General features: G+C 38.3%; 1 protein-coding gene across 2 annotated transcripts in view; it reads right to left on the bottom strand.

The window, feature by feature from the left end:
* Positions 1–21,523, bottom strand: part of LOC145984293 (cell adhesion molecule Dscam1-like) — an 875,949-nt gene that overhangs the window by 244,369 nt on the left and 610,057 nt on the right. For both annotated transcript variants that reach the window (XM_083117935.1, XM_083117934.1), the window contains exon 8: positions 1,633–1,768. In XM_083117935.1, coding sequence (XP_082974061.1) covers positions 1,633–1,768 — 136 coding nt within the window. The remainder of the gene's footprint in view (positions 1–1,632; positions 1,769–21,523) is intronic.

Here is a 21,523-nt window from a genome sequence, read left to right on the forward strand (position 1 = left end):
AACATTCAAGAAAAGAGCCGAGACTAGGAGCGGATCTAATCACGTGCAAGGATGAAACATTGATTGATTGATTTTCTTCGCTTTTCTGCCACTTTTGGATAATCGCGAAGATGAGGATGAGTGACGATATGATGAAATTGATGAAGGAACATTCACGAACACCTGGCTTCGAACTCGAGACCTCTGGAGTCGTAGCGTGTTGTGATAACCACTACGCCACGGATGCCGGCACAAGATGAAACAAATGGGAGTAATTGATCAAGGAGAGAATATAAAGAAAGAAACAAAGCCACACAAATTTCTTTACTGTATGAGTACGAACTACGTATACATTTCAGCGAGAAATGCAGGCTTGATCAGGACTCAAACCTGGGTCTGTAGCGTCATTGATCTACCAACTGAGCTACCGAGTTAGCCTTGGTTTCGCATGATTTTTCGCTCTTGCTGTTTTACCTGTGTGGAATTCTCACTGTCGGTGCTACTGGTGTTTCAAAGGCAACAGATCGTGTTGCAATATCATAAACCTCTGCCCCAGTTTGAGGTGATACGTAAAAATGTAAATATATAAAATACGTTGGAAGTATGTAAGAAAAGGTACAACCATAGTTCATACTGCTGTTGATTGAAATTGGGTTCCATGAAATTAGTAAGGGTATTAATAACACAAATGAAGACCGCCATATTCCATATCCCTTGAATGTGGGCTGAAACTACAGAAACAAGCAACTTTTGTAGCTCCATGATACTTGTATCCATTGTTGAAAATATACTATTTACACACCCATTAAGATTTTTCATTCCATAAACGTTTTCAGAGGCATCGAATTTATTTTATCAAACTTCTTTTGCCATTTTTATCTTCGGTATGTTCAGAGTATAAGCCGTACTATACTCTGTCCTGGGAATCTCTTGAGCTAGCGAATGAAAGCGTCTCTGCGCAGGCAGTGACTCGAGAGGGCTCGACCAATGAACACGTACAAGGGAACGGGATTGCGTGGAAGCAGAAAAAGCGACTGCAACTGCCAGCCTTTTCAGCAGCGTGTACTACTTCGCTCCGACCCCTAGCTTTCTCCCCTTTTCTACCTTCATTCGCGGCCTTGCTCCAGAGATTTCTGTGATAAGAGTGTAGACCTAGGTTTTGGTGACAATTTGAAGTACAGTGAAGTAACCTAAACGACAGGGAAAGTATAATTTCTCGATTGAAGCGGAATAACATTAACCACCACGTCATGATGAAGGTTCACTAATCACTTATGGTAATTATTCATGTTCTTTGAACTATTGCTCACTGTCCTTAATGTCGTCCATGTTACAAAACCTTACATAGAACGAAAGAATCAAGATATTTCGTTCCTTCTCTGTTAACAGATTTCTACAAATAGAGCATAAAGAACTAATCCTATTCAAGCAAGGGGTACAATGTAACGTTAGCGCGCGTGATTCGTCTTAGTTTCAACCATTCGGAACGAAAGAGAACTTCCATCTTTTCTTCCTTTATGTTCAAAGTAATACAGTGATACTTGCAGCAGAGAAAAGGATTAATTTCTGAGAAGATTTCTTCCATTATCTGTAAGAAAAGTGTTAAGAGTCTAAATCAGAAAAAAATGTAGCCTAAAGTTCTAATCGCCTTACCTTCCTGATACGACGCTCAGTCGTTGTTCGTTTGTTAGTTGATGACGTGTTTCACAGCGATAGGGCTGGATTCCATCTGCGTGAGTCACGTGACGAATGTGTAGTTCACCGGATGGGAAGACTGAATAACGCCCACCTGGAAACAGAAAAGGGGAAATGTAAGTATTTACATGAAATCAGGGTTGTTAAATGTCCTGGAATTGTAAATAAATTCAATTCCGGTCCGGGAGAGAAAATGGGTTCTGGACCGTAACGAAACTTTTTATCTTTAAAGTATTTCAATTCGGTCCAGGAATCTTTTCTTCGGATCAATTTAAACACGGTCCAAAATCGGGACTGAAACAGAACAATACGCAACTTGGACCGAACTAAGCATTCAAGTTCCACGTCAGTCTCCTATCATAAATTGAAAATGAGAGTGAAGTCAGCCTTGGACAGATTGAAGCCATCTTCAGAAATCACCTGGATGACCTAAGAAAACTTCATTCTACGTCGACAGGAAAACCTCATATAGTACTTTCTGCGTAATTTGAAGCTATTACACCTACTGTAAGGCTAATGGGTAATGTTTGTTCCTTAAGAAAATATACGGTAACTTTGGTCGCACATTTTACAACTTCTCGACAACCCCAGTACATTTTATTAGAGCCCACAGCTAAACAAATACCTAAACAGTTTCTACTATTTCAAGGTTCGAGCAGATTACACCCTTCATCACTATTCTAGGTTATATTTCTTGAATTTACAGATTTTTCCTCGACATATTATACTGTGAATTTTCGGTGAACAGTTGGTTAAAAAGAGCAATGCTAGTAATAATCAAGAAGAGAAAAATAATTTTGCTGGGGCACTAGCTAAGAAGGAACTGCATGCCAAAATAGCATTGGTAGGAATGGTTAACGGGGAAGTATCCCAGGAACAAATACATGATATTAAATTAACCCTTTATCTACTGACGGTACTTTAAATTAATTCCATACAATCGCTAGAAACGTAAGGCGCAAGATGTGAAAGATTAGAGGTTGCAGTGAAAAACCTTCAAAGAACGATAAATGAAATGAATTCTCTATTAAATTTCGGACACATTGTACAGTCACAGGCAATAAAAATGGGACACCTATATCTTGAAATTCTCACTTCCCTGCAAGGCGTTGTGTGTGTTGCCTAACTCAACGCCGATATGTGAGTTTTAATAGCAAATTTTCAATGGCAACTTCTACCACCGCCGTAGAGTCAGGCAACACACATAACACCTTGCAGGAGAAGCGAGTGACCGAGGACCTAGGTTTCCCATTTTAATTGCCGGTGATTGTACATAATTAAAGAGTAGAGAATTAATATCATAATTAAATTCATGAGTGCAATATAAGAAACACGTTTAACACTTAACAATGTAACTTCTTTTCGGACACCCAATTGTCAACCTCAATTCCACGTAGTACATCCTGGACTGCATTCTGCAGACTAACGAGGCTCTCTGGACTGAATGCGACTTGTGTTGTGTACTGTACATATGTGATTGCGATTGCCCCTTCATCAATTTTATCCTATCAACATTCATTCACATCATAGCTATGGTTCTGTAGGAAGTTTGAATGTAGAGATTTTTTTCATCAATGATTAGTAGGTGTCTTAGAAAGTATTTTGGGCTTGGGTGGACATCCCCAACCTGGTGCGATTATTGATTTGCTTTATTTTACTTGGCTTTTGTGCCACTGTTGGCTAATTTGCGAAGATGGGAATGAGTGATTTGTTATATAACGAAATTTATGGACACTCGCAAACATCCATGCCCGTTTCGAGCGCATACGTTACTCTTATTATCACCAGAGCGCGAGGGCGAGGATCTCAGTAGGAGATGTGGTTAGTACCACGCCCTAGCCGTCTTTACCTACCGGGGCCTCCAAGGGCCCATTGATAGGAGGCTGAATGAGGCCCAGAACCTATTATGTAGTGATCGACAAAAAATTCCTACCTGTGAGGATCGAAACCTTGTTTCCCGAGTGTCTATTCTGATGGAGCGGTTAGCGTAGCGCGCTTAAAAGACAGGTGTTCTATGTTCGAATCCCGGTACAGAATGCTGGACATGTCATTGTGATTAATGTTCTTTTATCGATTTCATCAGTTCATGATTCATTCTTATAGACGCGATTAACCTTGAAGAGAAAAAGAAGAGACAAAAAAAATAATAATAATAGCATAATATACTATAATGAAGGACATTCCACACCCACATTACATTCGAGTATAGAAGTTTTGATTCATGTATGCACGAGTTTCAACAGAGACAACATTGGTGTAAATTCATTGCATATTACGATAAGAGATGGCGCTGTAGAGCAATATTAAATTACAACAAAGTTCTCCATCCGTAGCTGTTAAATTCAAAATACTTTGAAAGATTTGTATTCGAATTAGAAAACATAGACACTTTTAAAGATTTCTACTTTATTCGTTTTTCAAAACACGAAGAAAATCCATTTATCATAAGGTTCTCGCTGAAGAAACTTTGAGGCCGTCTTATAATACAAAGAAATCTTTCGGCATGGGTAACTAACTTTTCTTTCTTATTTTCCTCTGCAGGTAGGTCAGATTCACCATCATTACTTTTTGGAGAAGGAACCAAATTGGTCCTTCATATTATTCAATAGAAACAATAACAATAATAATAATAATAATAATTGATATAACCAGTGGCGTAGTCGTGAAATAAATAGTACCGGGGCGCTTTACACACTGCAACACAATGACATAAAACACTAGTAGTAAATACGTTAAGCTACACAGTATGATGTCATAGTTGATCAAATGGTATTTGTTATTATTATCACAATTATTATTATTATCACCATCATACCCGGCGGCGCTATGGAGATCCCCAGCATGACTACACCACTAAAAATATTTAACATAATGTTAAAATGATGTTGATTATCGATCGAGATCATATTAGAAATAGATAAAGATCATAATAGAAATGTTAATTCACAAGTATGTACAGTCACGGACACTTCTGGGTTGTAATGATTCTATTGAAGGTTAAGGGAAGTGTTATAACCCAGATAAGTCTGTACACCCGTGAGCGGAAGAAATTGTGCACCTTTGAAAATTTGAAAGTCGAAATCTGCTCGATGTAACAACAATGCAGTTCAGTATAGCAAACCTCCCGTACGATTGATTGATTGATTGATTGATTGATTTAATTTATTTGACTTCGCGTTTTGTGCCTCTAGGCTAATTTGCGAAGATGGGGATGAGTGATGAAATGATGAATGGACATTCACAAACAACCAAGCCCGACCGGGATTCGAACCCGGGACCCTTGGCGTCGCAGCGCGATGTGCTAACCACTCGGCCACAGGGTCGGGCACCTCCCGTACGAAAAAGTAACATCCGGTACGTCGAGTTCTTAGTGATGTTATAACAGATATGTAATTGGTGTATTTACTTATTCTTGACGACACTTTCCATTGATACATTTTACTACACATTCTTTGCTCCTGTTTCATTTGTCAAAATTGCTATTGCTGCAGATAACTTGAAGGAAATTATTTACATTTTTTAACACTGTTTATCATCAGCTTTTGACTTGTGGGAGGATTTGAAAGCAGCTGCTTATATTTCCAATATAATCCCACGCAAACGATATAAAATTTTTCATGGACACAAACTATAATTTATGAGGAAAATATATGGATAGATCTATCGTATTGAAAAGTTGCAACAATTGGTTGGACGGAACACGCCAACGTATCTAGCGAACCCAGAAGAGATTGTAGAAGGAGAGGTGGAGTACACTCTGTCTCAGTTATCTCTGGAGCAGGCGCACGGAAACATGTCTCTGCGCAAGTCGAGACGGCTCCACCGATGAACACGTGAAAGGGAATGGGATTTCGTGGAGGGGGAGCGACTGCAGTTACCAGCCTTCCCAGCAGAGTGTACTGCTTCGCTCTGCCCACCCGTTCTCTGCCGCTATGTGCGGCCTTGCTCCAGAGATGGACTTGACAGGGTAAAGTATGTTAGGGCATTCTCCTTAATAAACTCAGCCTGACATTTTGATCGGCTGTTCGAGTCTCCACTCGGCCAGTAGGTTTCTCTTTATAGTTTTCGGTGGATGGCGGTTTATAATGTATGTTTATTAAATTGTCCTATTGTTTTATTTATTTTATTAGAAACATTTTAAGAGGGAAGAGCTTAGTATGACAACTTTAATAATAATAGGCTATACTTCTTCCTTGAAAATATCGGAACGTGTAATTGAATTAAATTATAAAATTCGCGACACATTCAGCAGACGATAATAATAATAATATTAAGGAAAACGAAAAGATTAGTAATTATATGCGGGTTCTTGTCTTGACTAGGTAGTCGTTTATTTATTTATTAATGCCTTGTTTTAAATGGCGGAGTTAAGGCCGTACAAAGCCTTGTTTTCCCACTCAACCATACATTTAAAATTATATAGGTATATGAGCTTTTTCTAAAAGGGTTACGCCGAGAATATCACGTGGTTCATTCCCACCTTCAGAAGACCTTGAGTATTGCTGGAAAAGGATTTGCTTTCTACAGTGTCTGAACAGTTACACAAACGACATTATGAACGTACGTATCTTTCGTGCAAGAAGCAATAGAGATATGAAACTTACACTGGGTTGTATGTTTGTCTATGTTGATATTTTAAGAATATTAAACATGAAAATCATGCTCCACGTGAATGTTCAGAGTGGAGAATTACTAATGTGTAAAAAGATTTTGTACGAAGTAAAAACAAACCTGGAAAGGAGACAGCTGTGGAGTCACTTGTAAAAATGTTCGATATGATCTGCGTTGGTATATACGAGGGTCACTATTTATATTTTGAGCCTAACAATGAAAAAACAGGAATTTGGTATTGAAACCTGCTATATTGTTTTTCGACGTATTCTCCTTTATGGTCAATACACTTTTGCATTAGTTCGAACCATTTGTCAAAGCAGTTTTTCCAATCTTCTTGAGACACCTCCATAATATGGTTTTTGAACGCATCAACGGCGTCTTCCGCCGACGAAAATCGTTGTCCACGCAATTTATTCTTGACATTCGGGAACAAGAAGAAGTCATTGGGTGCCAAATCAGGACTGTACGGCGGATGACCCATCAATTCGATTTTTTGACTGTTCATAAAGTCGGTTGTTAGACGAGATGTGTGACAGCTGGCATTGTCTTGATGAAGAATGATCCAACGGCGTTTGTTTGTTTTCCGTATTTGACCGAAGACCTCTGGCAAACAAATTGTTGTGTACCATTCAGAGTTGACCGTTCTACGTTCCTCTAAAGGCACAGTTGCCACATGAATAGTTTTCCCGAAAAACAGGCGACCATTTGTTTCGATGTGCTTCGAGCGCGAACAACTTTTGTTGGATTGGGTTCATCTTGAAACACCCATACAGTCGACTGCTGTTTACGTTCCGGCTCATATGCATATATCCATGATTCGTCACCTGTTGCAATCTTATATACGTCTTTTGAAGCACCACGATTGTATTTATTGAGCATTTGTTTGCACCAATTGACGCGTGCGTCTTTTTGAGTTTTTGTCAAATTGTGTGGGATCCAACGAGAACATACCTTTCTCACAGCTAAATGATCATGTAATATTTTATATATGCTGGTGGAACTAATGCCTATGGTTGCCTCAACCTCACAGTATGTCACATGACGATCTTGCAGTATTAGGTTTTTCACAGAATCAATGTTTTCTTGAACAACAACTGATTTTGGACGACCTTCGCGAATCTCATCGGTGAGCGAATGGCGGCCACGATTAAATTCGTTATACCAGCGTTTCACAGTGGCAAAGGATGGGGCTTTATCGCCAAATGTGGAAGTAAGTTGATCGATGCACTCTTGTCTTGATAATCCACGTCGAAAGTCGTAATAAAATCATCGCACGAAAATGTTCACGAGTTAATTCCATTTTATTGTTGTCGCGCAATCTCCAAGGCAACATAAACAACACAAATCAAGCTATTGACAAAACATTTGAAGTACTTTATGGTCAATAATGCCAGACGATTCCGTGCAAACGTCAAATCGCGCCTAATTTCAATCAGTGTTGCGAAGGCTCAAAATATAAATAGTGGCCCTCGTATCGATCCGATAAAAGAAAGATAAATTTCTACGCATTTTATGCATTACTAACGATTTTATGAGGTTAAATATGGAATATGTACAAAAAAGTATGTTTTTTTTTTCTTCAAAATTGCACTGTGTACTGGCAACAGAGGGTAGTACCAGGTGTGCCAGAGATGTTATGTTATTCAATCAATGCCCAGATGGAGAAAAAGATTTGAAATTTATCTTCCAAAAATATATGTAGGTTAGGTTTTAGTATGATAAATTTCAAATTGCAGAAGACGTACAAACTGATTTTGGAGTGTTTTCTTGGAGATCTCAGAACGTGTCCCTTTGTTTATTCATGTTCGTGTTTGTACAATTTGTGCACTGTTAAATTTTGTATTACTATATACTCTTATTCAATTTGTTATAAATACTTGTTTGAGTTATCTGAACGGATAAGTACGTAAGTAGCTATTCTTGTGAGTAGGCAGATGGGCTATTACCCTCAAGGACGACGCCTTAGTGCGAGATTGTTAAGTGTATCTCATTATGGGGAAACTTTGGACTGGAAGTAATGGAAGTAAGACACAACTTATGGGAAGGAAATTAGCCTGCGAGGTGTAATATTCTTCCTTCAACAATCGTTCTTATCTCGTAACAAAGGTAATTTTGTTGGTAATAATTGATCTAAGTGGAAACATTTTCATACATGCGATTTCAAGGAAGATATTATTATCCATATTATACTGTGAATTTTCTGTGAACAGTTGGTGAAAAAGAGCAATGCTAGTAATAATCAAGAAGAGAAAAATAATTTTGCTGGGGCACTAGCTAAGAAGGAACTGCATGCCAAAATAGCATTGGTAGGAATGGTTAACGGGGAAAGTATACCAGGAACAAATACATGATATTAAATTAACCCTTTATCTACTGACGGTACTTTAAATTAATTCCATACAATCGCTAGAAACGTGAGGCGCAAGATGTGAAAGATTAGAGGTTGCAGTGAAAAACCTTCAAAGAACGATAAATGAAATGAATTCTCTATTAAATTTCGGACACATTGTACAGTCACAGGCAATAAAAATGGGACACCTATATCTTGAAATTCTCACTTCCCTGCAAGGCGTTGTGTGTGTTGCCTAACTCAACGCCGATATGTGAGTTTTAATAGCAAATTTTCAATGGCAACTTCTACCACCGCCGTAGAGTCAGGCAACACACATAACACCTTGCAGGAGAAGCGAGTGACCGAGGACCTAGGTTTCCCATTTTAATTGCCGGTGATTGTACATAATTAAAGAGTAGAGAATTAATATCATAATTAAATTCATGAGTGCAATATAAGAAACACGTTTAACACTTAACAATGTAACTTCTTTTCGGACACCCAATTGTCAACCTCAATTACACGTAGTACATCCTGGACTGCATTCTGCAGACTAACGAGGCTCTCTGGACTGAATGCGACTTGTGTTGTGTACTGTACATATGTGATTGCGATTGCCCCTTCATCAATTTTATCCTATCAACATTCATTCACATCATAGCTATGGTTCTGTAGGAAGTTTGAATGTAGAGATTTTTTTCATCAATGATTAGTAGGTGTCTTAGAAAGTATTTTGGGCTTGGGTGGACATCCCCAACCTGGTGCGATTATTGATTTGCTTTATTTTACTTGGCTTTTGTGCCACTGTTGGCTAATTTGCGAAGATGGGAATGAGTGATTTGTTATATAACGAAATTTATGGACACTCGCAAACATCCATGCCCGTTTCGAGCGCATACGTTACTCTTATTATCACCAGAGCGCGAGGGCGAGGATCTCAGTAGGAGATGTGGTTAGTACCACGCCCTAGCCGTCTTTACCTACCGGGGCCTCCAAGGGCCCATTGATAGGAGGCTGAATGAGGCCCAGAACCTATTATGTAGTGATCGACAAAAAATTCCTACCTGTGAGGATCGAAACCTTGTTTCCCGAGTGTCTATTCTGATGGAGCGGTTAGCGTAGCGCGCTTAAAAGACAGGTGTTCTATGTTCGAATCCCGGTACAGAATGCTGGACATGTCATTGTGATTAATGTTCTTTTATCGATTTCATGAGTTCATGATTCATTCTTATAGACGCGATTAACCTTGAAGAGAAAAAGAAGAGACAAAAAAAATAATAATAATAGCATAATATACTATAATGAAGGACATTCCACACCCACATTACATTCGAGTATAGAAGTTTTGATTCATGTATGCACGAGTTTCAACAGAGACAACATTGGTGTAAATTCATTGCATATTACGATAAGAGATGGCGCTGTAGAGCAATATTAAATTACAACAAAGTTCTCCATCCGTAGCTGTTAAATTCAAAATACTTTGAAAGATTTGTATTCGAATTAGAAAACATAGACACTTTTAAAGATTTCTACTTTATTCGTTTTTCAAAACACGAAGAAAATCCATTTATCATAAGGTTCTCGCTGAAGAAACTTTGAGGCCGTCTTATAATACAAAGAAATCTTTCGGCATGGGTAACTAACTTTTCTTTCTTATTTTCCTCTGCAGGTAGGTCAGATTCACCATCATTACTTTTTGGAGAAGGAACCAAATTGGTCCTTCATATTATTCAATAGAAACAATAACAATAATAATAATAATAATAATTGATATAACCAGTGGCGTAGTCGTGAAATAAATAGTACCGGGGCGCTTTACACACTGCAACACAATGACATAAAACACTAGTAGTAAATACGTTAAGCTACACAGTATGATGTCATAGTTGATCAAATGGTATTTGTTATTATTATCACAATTATTATTATTATCACCATCATACCCGGCGGCGCTATGGAGATCCCCAGCATGACTACACCACTAAAAATATTTAACATAATGTTAAAATGATGTTGATTATCGATCGAGATCATATTAGAAATAGATAAAGATCATAATAGAAATGTTAATTCACAAGTATGTACAGTCACGGACACTTCTGGGTTGTAATGATTCTATTGAAGGTTAAGGGAAGTGTTATAACCCAGATAAGTCTGTACACCCGTGAGCGGAAGAAATTGTGCACCTTTGAAAATTTGAAAGTCGAAATCTGCTCGATGTAACAACAATGCAGTTCAGTATAGCAAACCTCCCGTACGATTGATTGATTGATTGATTGATTGATTTAATTTATTTGACTTCGCGTTTTGTGCCTCTAGGCTAATTTGCGAAGATGGGGATGAGTGATGAAATGATGAATGGACATTCACAAACAACCAAGCCCGACCGGGATTCGAACCCGGGACCCTTGGCGTCGCAGCGCGATGTGCTAACCACTCGGCCACAGGGTCGGGCACCTCCCGTACGAAAAAGTAACATCCGGTACGTCGAGTTCTTAGTGATGTTATAACAGATATGTAATTGGTGTATTTACTTATTCTTGACGACACTTTCCATTGATACATTTTACTACACATTCTTTGCTCCTGTTTCATTTGTCAAAATTGCTATTGCTGCAGATAACTTGAAGGAAATTATTTACATTTTTTAACACTGTTTATCATCAGCTTTTGACTTGTGGGAGGATTTGAAAGCAGCTGCTTATATTTCCAATATAATCCCACGCAAACGATATAAAATTTTTCATGGACACAAACTATAATTTATGAGGAAAATATATGGATAGATCTATCGTATTGAAAAGTTGCAACAATTGGTTGGACGGAACACGCCAACGTATCTAGCGAACCCAGAAGAGATTGTAGAAGGAGAGGTGGAGTACACTCTGTCTCAGTTATCTCTGGAGCAGGCGCACGGAAACATGTCTCTGCGCAAGTCGAGACGGCTCCACCGATGAACACGTGAAAGGGAATGGGATTTCGTGGAGGGGGAGCGACTGCAGTTACCAGCCTTCCCAGCAGAGTGTACTGCTTCGCTCTGCCCACCCGTTCTCTGCCGCTATGTGCGGCCTTGCTCCAGAGATGGACTTGACAGGGTAAAGTATGTTAGGGCATTCTCCTTAATAAACTCAGCCTGACATTTTGATCGGCTGTTCGAGTCTCCACTCGGCCAGTAGGTTTCTCTTTATAGTTTTCGGTGGATGGCGGTTTATAATGTATGTTTATTAAATTGTCCTATTGTTTTATTTATTTTATTAGAAACATTTTAAGAGGGAAGAGCTTAGTATAACAACTTTAATAATAATAGGCTATACTTCTTCCTTGAAAATATCGGAACGTGTAATTGAATTAAATTATAAAATTCGCGACACATTCAGCAGACGATAATAATAATAATATTAAGGAAAACGAAAAGATTAGTAATTATATGCGGGTTCTTGTCTTGACTAGGTAGTCGTTTATTTATTTATTAATGCCTTGTTTTAAATGGCGGAGTTAAGGCCGTACAAAGCCTTGTTTTCCCACTCAACCATACATTTAAAATTATATAGGTATATGAGCTTTTTCTAAAAGGGTTACGCCGAGAATATCACGTGGTTCATTCCCACCTTCAGAAGACCTTGAGTATTGCTGGAAAAGGATTTGCTTTCTACAGTGTCTGAACAGTTACACAAACGACATTATGAACGTACGTATCTTTCGTGCAAGAAGCAATAGAGATATGAAACTTACACTGGGTTGTATGTTTGTCTATGTTGATATTTTAAGAATATTAAACATGAAAATCATGCTCCACGTGAATGTTCAGAGTGGAGAATTACTAATGTGTAAAAAGATTTTGTACGAAGTAAAAACAAACCTGGAAAGGAGACAGCTGTGGAGTCACTTGTAAAAATGTTCGATATGATCTGCGTTGGTATATACGAGGGTCACTATTTATATTTTGAGCCTAACAATGAAAAAACAGGAATTTGGTATTGAAACCTGCTATATTGTTTTTCGACGTATTCTCCTTTATGGTCAATACACTTTTGCATTAGTTCGAACCATTTGTCAAAGCAGTTTTTCCAATCTTCTTGAGACACCTCCATAATATGGTTTTTGAACGCATCAACGGCGTCTTCCGCCGACGAAAATCGTTGTCCACGCAATTTATTCTTGACATTCGGGAACAAGAAGAAGTCATTGGGTGCCAAATCAGGACTGTACGGCGGATGACCCATCAATTCGATTTTTTGACTGTTCATAAAGTCGGTTGTTAGACGAGATGTGTGACAGCTGGCATTGTCTTGATGAAGAATGATCCAACGGCGTTTGTTTGTTTTCCGTATTTGACCGAAGACCTCTGGCAAACAAATTGTTGTGTACCATTCAGAGTTGACCGTTCTACGTTCCTCTAAAGGCACAGTTGCCACATGAATAGTTTTCCCGAAAAACAGGCGACCATTTGTTTCGATGTGCTTCGAGCGCGAACAACTTTTGTTGGATTGGGTTCATCTTGAAACACCCATACAGTCGACTGCTGTTTACGTTCCGGCTCATATGCATATATCCATGATTCGTCACCTGTTGCAATCTTATATACGTCTTTTGAAGCACCACGATTGTATTTATTGAGCATTTGTTTGCACCAATTGACGCGTGCGTCTTTTTGAGTTTTTGTCAAATTGTGTGGGATCCAACGAGAACATACCTTTCTCACAGCTAAATGATCATGTAATATTTTATATATGCTGGTGGAACTAATGCCTATGGTTGCCTTAACCTCACAGTATGTCACATGACGATCTTGCAGTATTAGGTTTTTCACAGAATCAATGTTTTCTTGAACAACAACTGATTTTGGACGACCTTCGCGAATCTCATCGGTGAGCGAATGGCGGCCACGATTAAATTCGTTATACCAGCGTTTCACAGTGGCAAAGGATGGGGCTTTATCGCCAAATGTGGAAGTAAGTTGATCGATGCACTCTTGTCTTGATAATCCACGTCGAAAGTCGTAATAAAATCATCGCACGAAAATGTTCACGAGTTAATTCCATTTTATTGTTGTCGCGCAATCTCCAAGGCAACATAAACAACACAAATCAAGCTATTGACAAAACATTTGAAGTACTTTATGGTCAATAATGCCAGACGATTCCGTGCAAACGTCAAATCGCGCCTAATTTCAATCAGTGTTGCGAAGGCTCAAAATATAAATAGTGGCCCTCGTATCGATCCGATAAAAGAAAGATAAATTTCTACGCATTTTATGCATTACTAACGATTTTATGAGGTTAAATATGGAATATGTACAAAAAAGTATGTTTTTTTTTTCTTCAAAATTGCACTGTGTACTGGCAACAGAGGGTAGTACCAGGTGTGCCAGAGATGTTATGTTATTCAATCAATGCCCAGATGGAGAAAAAGATTTGAAATTTATCTTCCAAAAATATATGTAGGTTAGGTTTTAGTATGATAAATTTCAAATTGCAGAAGACGTACAAACTGATTTTGGAGTGTTTTCTTGGAGATCTCAGAACGTGTCCCTTTGTTTATTCATGTTCGTGTTTGTACAATTTGTGCACTGTTAAATTTTGTATTACTATATACTCTTATTCAATTTGTTATAAATACTTGTTTGAGTTATCTGAACGGATAAGTACGTAAGTAGCTATTCTTGTGAGTAGGCAGATGGGCTATTACCCTCAAGGACGACGCCTTAGTGCGAGATTGTTAAGTGTATCTCATTATGGGGAAACTTTGGACTGGAAGTAATGGAAGTAAGACACAACTTATGGGAAGGAAATTAGCCTGCGAGGTGTAATATTCTTCCTTCAACAATCGTTCTTATCTCGTAACAAAGGTAATTTTGTTGGTAATAATTGATCTAAGTGGAAACATTTTCATACATGCGATTTCAAGGAAGATATTATTATCCATATTATACTGTGAATTTTCTGTGAACAGTTGGTGAAAAAGAGCAATGCTAGTAATAATCAAGAAGAGAAAAATAATTTTGCTGGGGCACTAGCTAAGAAGGAACTGCATGCCAAAATAGCATTGGTAGGAATGGTTAACGGGGAAAGTATACCAGGAACAAATACATGATATTAAATTAACCCTTTATCTACTGACGGTACTTTAAATTAATTCCATACAATCGCTAGAAACGTGAGGCGCAAGATGTGAAAGATTAGAGGTTGCAGTGAAAAACCTTCAAAGAACGATAAATGAAATGAATTCTCTATTAAATTTCGGACACATTGTACAGTCACAGGCAATAAAAATGGGACACCTATATCTTGAAATTCTCACTTCCCTGCAAGGCGTTGTGTGTGTTGCCTAACTCAACGCCGATATGTGAGTTTTAATAGCAAATTTTCAATGGCAACTTCTACCACCGCCGTAGAGTCAGGCAACACACATAACACCTTGCAGGAGAAGCGAGTGACCGAGGACCTAGGTTTCCCATTTTAATTGCCGGTGATTGTACATAATTAAAGAGTAGAGAATTAATATCATAATTAAATTCATGAGTGCAATATAAGAAACACGTTTAACACTTAACAATGTAACTTCTTTTCGGACACCCAATTGTCAACCTCAATTACACGTAGTACATCCTGGACTGCATTCTGCAGACTAACGAGGCTCTCTGGACTGAATGCGACTTGTGTTGTGTACTGTACATATGTGATTGCGATTGCCCCTTCATCAATTTTATCCTATCAACATTCATTCACATCATAGCTATGGTTCTGTAGGAAGTTTGAATGTAGAGATTTTTTTCATCAATGATTAGTAGGTGTCTTAGAAAGTATTTTGGGCTTGGGTGGACATCCCCAACCTGGTGCGATTATTGATTTGCTTTATTTTACTTGGCTTTTGTGCCACTGTTGGCTAATTTGCGAAGATGGGAATGAGTGATTTGTTATATAACGAAATTTATGGACACTCGCAAACATCCATGCCCGTTTCGAGCGCATACGTTACTCTTATTATCACCAGAGCGCGAGGGCGAGGATCTCAGTAGGAGATGTGGTTAGTACCACGCCCTAGCCGTCTTTACCTACCGGGGCCTCCAAGGGCCCATTGATAGGAGGCTGAATGAGGCCCAGAACCTATTATGTAGTGATCGACAAAAAATTCCTACCTGTGAGGATCGAAACCTTGTTTCCCGAGTGTCTATTCTGATGGAGCGGTTAGCGTAGCGCGCTTAAAAGACAGGTGTTCTATGTTCGAATCCCGGTACAGAATGCTGGACATGTCATTGTGATTAATGTTCTTTTATCGATTTCATCAGTTCATGATTCATTCTTATAGACGCGATTAACCTTGAAGAGAAAAAGAAGAGACAAAAAAAATAATAATAATAGCATAATATACTATAATGAAGGACATTCCACACCCACATTACATTCGAGTATAGAAGTTTTGATTCATGTATGCACGAGTTTCAACAGAGACAACATTGGTGTAAATTCATTGCATATTACGATAAGAGATGGCGCTGTAGAGCAATATTAAATTACAACAAAGTTCTCCATCCGTAGCTGTTAAATTCAAAATACTTTGAAAGATTTGTATTCGAATTAGAAAACATAGACACTTTTAAAGATTTCTACTTTATTCGTTTTTCAAAACACGAAGAAAATCCATTTATCATAAGGTTCTCGCTGAAGAAACTTTGAGGCCGTCTTATAATACAAAGAAATCTTTCGGCATGGGTAACTAACTTTTCTTTCTTATTTTCCTCTGCAGGTAGGTCAGATTCACCATCATTACTTTTTGGAGAAGGAACCAAATTGGTCCTTCATATTATTCAATAGAAACAATAACAATAATAATAATAATAATAATTGATATAACCAGTGGCGTAGTCGTGAAATAAATAGTACCGGGGCGCTTTACACACTGCAACACAATGACATAAAACACTAGTAGTAAATACGTTAAGCTACACAGTATGATGTCATAGTTGATCAAATGGTATTTGTTATTATTATCACAATTATTATTATTATCACCATCATACCCGGCGGCGCTATGGAGATCCCCAGCATGACTACACCACTAAAAATATTTAACATAATGTTAAAATGATGTTGATTATCGATCGAGATCATATTAGAAATAGATAAAGATCATAATAGAAATGTTAATTCACAAGTATGTACAGTCACGGACACTTCTGGGTTGTAATGATTCTATTGAAGGTTAAGGGAAGTGTTATAACCCAGATAAGTCTGTACACCCGTGAGCGGAAGAAATTGTGCACCTTTGAAAATTTGAAAGTCGAAATCTGCTCGATGTAACAACAATGCAGTTCAGTATAGCAAACCTCCCGTACGATTGATTGATTGATTGATTTAATTTATTTGACTTCGCGTTTTGTGCCTCTAGGCTAATTTGCGAAGATGGGGATGAGTGATGAAATGATGAATGGACATTCACAAACAACCAAGCCCGACCGGGATTCGAACCCGGGACCCTTGGCGTCGCAGCGCGATGTGCTAACCACTCGGCCACAGGGTCGGGCACCTCCCGTACGAAAAAGTAACATCCGGTACGTCGAGTTCTTAGTGATGTTATAACAGATATGTAATTGGTGTATTTACTTATTCTTGACGACACTTTCCATTGATACATTTTACTACACATTCTTTGCTCCTGTTTCATTTGTCAAAATTGCTATTGCTGCAGATAACTTGAAGGAAATTATTTACATTTTTTAACACTGTTTATCATCAGCTTTTGACTTGTGGGAGGATTTGAAAGCAGCTGCTTATATTTCCAATATAATCCCACGCAAACGATATAAAATTTTTCATGGACACAAACTATAATTTATGAGGAAAATATATGGATAGATCTATCGTATTGAAAAGTTGCAACAATTGGTTGGACGGAACACGCCAACGTATCTAGCGAACCCAGAAGAGATTGTAGAAGGAGAGGTGGAGTACACTCTGTCTCAGTTATCTCTGGAGCAGGCGCACGGAAACATGTCTCTGCGCAAGTCGAGACGGCTCCACCGATGAACACGTGAAAGGGAATGGGATTTCGTGGAGGGGGAGCGACTGCAGTTACCAGCCTTCCCAGCAGAGTGTACTGCTTCGCTCTGCCCACCCGTTCTCTGCCGCTATGTGCGGCCTTGCTCCAGAGATGGACGGGACAGGGTAAAGTATGTTAGGGCATTCTCCTTAATAAACTCAGCCTGACATTTTGATCGGCTGTTCGAGTCTCCACTCGGCCAGTAGGTTTCTCTTTATAGTTTTCGGTGGATGGCGGTTTATAATGTATGTTTATTAAATTGTCCTATTGTTTTATTTATTTTATTAGAAACATTTTAAGAGGGAAGAGCTTAGTATGACAACTTTAATAATAATAGGCTATACTTCTTCCTTGAAAATATCGGAACGTGTAATTGAATTAAATTATAAAATTCGCGACACATTCAGCAGACGATAATAATAATAATATTAAGGAAAACGAAAAGATTAGTAATTATATGCGGGTTCTTGTCTTGACTAGGTAGTCGTTTATTTATTTATTAATGCCTTGTTTTAAATGGCGGAGTTAAGGCCGTACAAAGCCTTGTTTTCCCACTCAACCATACATTTAAAATTATATAGGTATATGAGCTTTTTCTAAAAGGGTTACGCCGAGAATATCACGTGGTTCATTCCCACCTTCAGAAGACCTTGAGTATTGCTGGAAAAGGATTTGCTTTCTACAGTGTCTGAACAGTTACACAAACGACATTATGAACGTACGTATCTTTCGTGCAAGAAGCAATAGAGATATGAAACTTACACTGGGTTGTATGTTTGTCTATGTTGATATTTTAAGAATATTAAACATGAAAATCATGCTCCACGTGAATGTTCAGAGTGGAGAATTACTAATGTGTAAAAAGATTTTGTACGAAGTAAAAACAAACCTGGAAAGGAGACAGCTGTGGAGTCACTTGTAAAAATGTTCGATATGATCTGCGTTGGTATATACGAGGGTCACTATTTATATTTTGAGCCTAACAATGAAAAAACAGGAATTTGGTATTGAAACCTGCTATATTGTTTTTCGACGTATTCTCCTTTATGGTCAATACACTTTTGCATTAGTTCGAACCATTTGTCAAAGCAGTTTTTCCAATCTTCTTGAGACACCTCCATAATATGGTTTTTGAACGCATCAACGGCGTCTTCCGCCGACGAAAATCGTTGTCCACGCAATTTATTCTTGACATTCGGGAACAAGAAGAAGTCATTGGGTGCCAAATCAGGACTGTACGGCGGATGACCCATCAATTCGATTTTTTGACTGTTCATAAAGTCGGTTGTTAGACGAGATGTGTGACAGCTGGCATTGTCTTGATGAAGAATGATCCAACGGCGTTTGTTTGTTTTCCGTATTTGACCGAAGACCTCTGGCAAACAAATTGTTGTGTACCATTCAGAGTTGACCGTTCTACGTTCCTCTAAAGGCACAGTTGCCACATGAATAGTTTTCCCGAAAAACAGGCGACCATTTGTTTCGATGTGCTTCGAGCGCGAACAACTTTTGTTGGATTGGGTTCATCTTGAAACACCCATACAGTCGACTGCTGTTTACGTTCCGGCTCATATGCATATATCCATGATTCGTCACCTGTTGCAATCTTATATACGTCTTTTGAAGCACCACGATTGTATTTATTGAGCATTTGTTTGCACCAATTGACGCGTGCGTCTTTTTGAGTTTTTGTCAAATTGTGTGGGATCCAACGAGAACATACCTTTCTCACAGCTAAATGATCATGTAATATTTTATATATGCTGGTGGAACTAATGCCTATGGTTGCCTCAACCTCACAGTATGTCACATGACGATCTTGCAGTATTAGGTTTTTCACAGAATCAATGTTTTCTTGAACAACAACTGATTTTGGACGACCTTCGCGAATCTCATCGGTGAGCGAATGGCGGCCACGATTAAATTCGTTATACCAGCGTTTCACAGTGGCAAAGGATGGGGCTTTATCGCCAAATGTGGAAGTAAGTTGATCGATGCACTCTTGTCTTGATAATCCACGTCGAAAGTCGTAATAAAATCATCGCACGAAAATGTTCACGAGTTAATTCCATTTTATTGTTGTCGCGCAATCTCCAAGGCAACATAAACAACACAAATCAAGCTATTGACAAAACATTTGAAGTACTTTATGGTCAATAATGCCAGACGATTCCGTGCAAACGTCAAATCGCGCCTAATTTCAATCAGTGTTGCGAAGGCTCAAAATATAAATAGTGGCCCTCGTATCGATCCGATAAAAGAAAGATAAATTTCTACGCATTTTATGCATTACTAACGATTTTATGAGGTTAAATATGGAATATGTACAAAAAAGTATGTTTTTTTTTTCTTCAAAATTGCACTGTGTACTGGCAACAGAGGGTAGTACCAGGTGTGCCAGAGATGTTATGTTATTCAATCAATGCCCAGATGGAGAAAAAGATTTGAAATTTATCTTCCAAAAATATATGTAGGTTAGGTTTTAGTATGATAAATTTCAAATTGCAGAAGACGTACAAACTGATTTTGGAGTGTTTTCTTGGAGATCTCAGAACGTGTCCCTTTGTTTATTCATGTTCGTGTTTGTACAATTTGTGCACTGTTAAATTTTGTATTACTATATACTCTTATTCAATTTGTTATAAATACTTGTTTGAGTTATCTGAACGGATAAGTACGTAAGTAGCTATTCTTGTGAGTAGGCAGATGGGCTATTACCCTCAAGGACGACGCCTTAGTGCGAGATTGTTAAGTGTATCTCATTATGGGGAAACTTTGGACTGGAAGTAATGGAAGTAAGACACAACTTATGGGAAGGAAATTAGCCTGCGAGGTGTAATATTCTTCCTTCAACAATCGTTCTTATCTCGTAACAAAGGTAATTTTGTTGGTAATAATTGATCTAAGTGGAAACATTTTCATACATGCGATTTCAAGGAAGATATTATTATCCATATTATACTGTGAATTTTCTGTGAACAGTTGGTGAAAAAGAGCAATGCTAGTAATAATCAAGAAGAGAAAAATAATTTTGCTGGGGCACTAGCTAAGAAGGAACTGCATGCCAAAATAGCATTGGTAGGAATGGTTAACGGGGAAAGTATACCAGGAACAAATACATGATATTAAATTAACCCTTTATCTACTGACGGTACTTTAAATTAATTCCATACAATCGCTAGAAACGTGAGGCGCAAGATGTGAAAGATTAGAGGTTGCAGTGAAAAACCTTCAAAGAACGATAAATGAAATGAATTCTCTATTAAATTTCGGACACATTGTACAGTCACAGGCAATAAAAATGGGACACCTATATCTTGAAATTCTCACTTCCCTGCAAGGCGTTGTGTGTGTTGCCTAACTCAACGCCGATATGTGAGTTTTAATAGCAAATTTTCAATGGCAACTTCTACCACCGCCGTAGAGTCAGGCAACACACATAACACCTTGCAGGAGAAGCGAGTGACCGAGGACCTAGGTTTCCCATTTTAATTGCCGGTGATTGTACATAATTAAAGAGTAGAGAATTAATATCATAATTAAATTCATGAGTGCAATATAAGAAACACGTTTAACACTTAACAATGTAACTTCTTTTCGGACACCCAATTGTCAACCTCAATTCCACGTAGTACATCCTGGACTGCATTCTGCAGACTAACGAGGCTCTCTGGACTGAATGCGACTTGTGTTGTGTACTGTACATATGTGATTGCGATTGCCCCTTCATCAATTTTATCCTATCAACATTCATTCACATCATAGCTATGGTTCTGTAGGAAGTTTGAATGTAGAGATTTTTTTCATCAATGATTAGTAGGTGTCTTAGAAAGTATTTTGGGCTTGGGTGGACATCCCCAA

Source organism: Lepisma saccharinum, chromosome 2 (genome assembly GCF_977018435.1).
Source record: "Lepisma saccharinum chromosome 2, izLepSacc3.1, whole genome shotgun sequence".
Classification (NCBI taxonomy): domain Eukaryota; kingdom Metazoa; phylum Arthropoda; class Insecta; order Zygentoma; family Lepismatidae; genus Lepisma; species Lepisma saccharinum.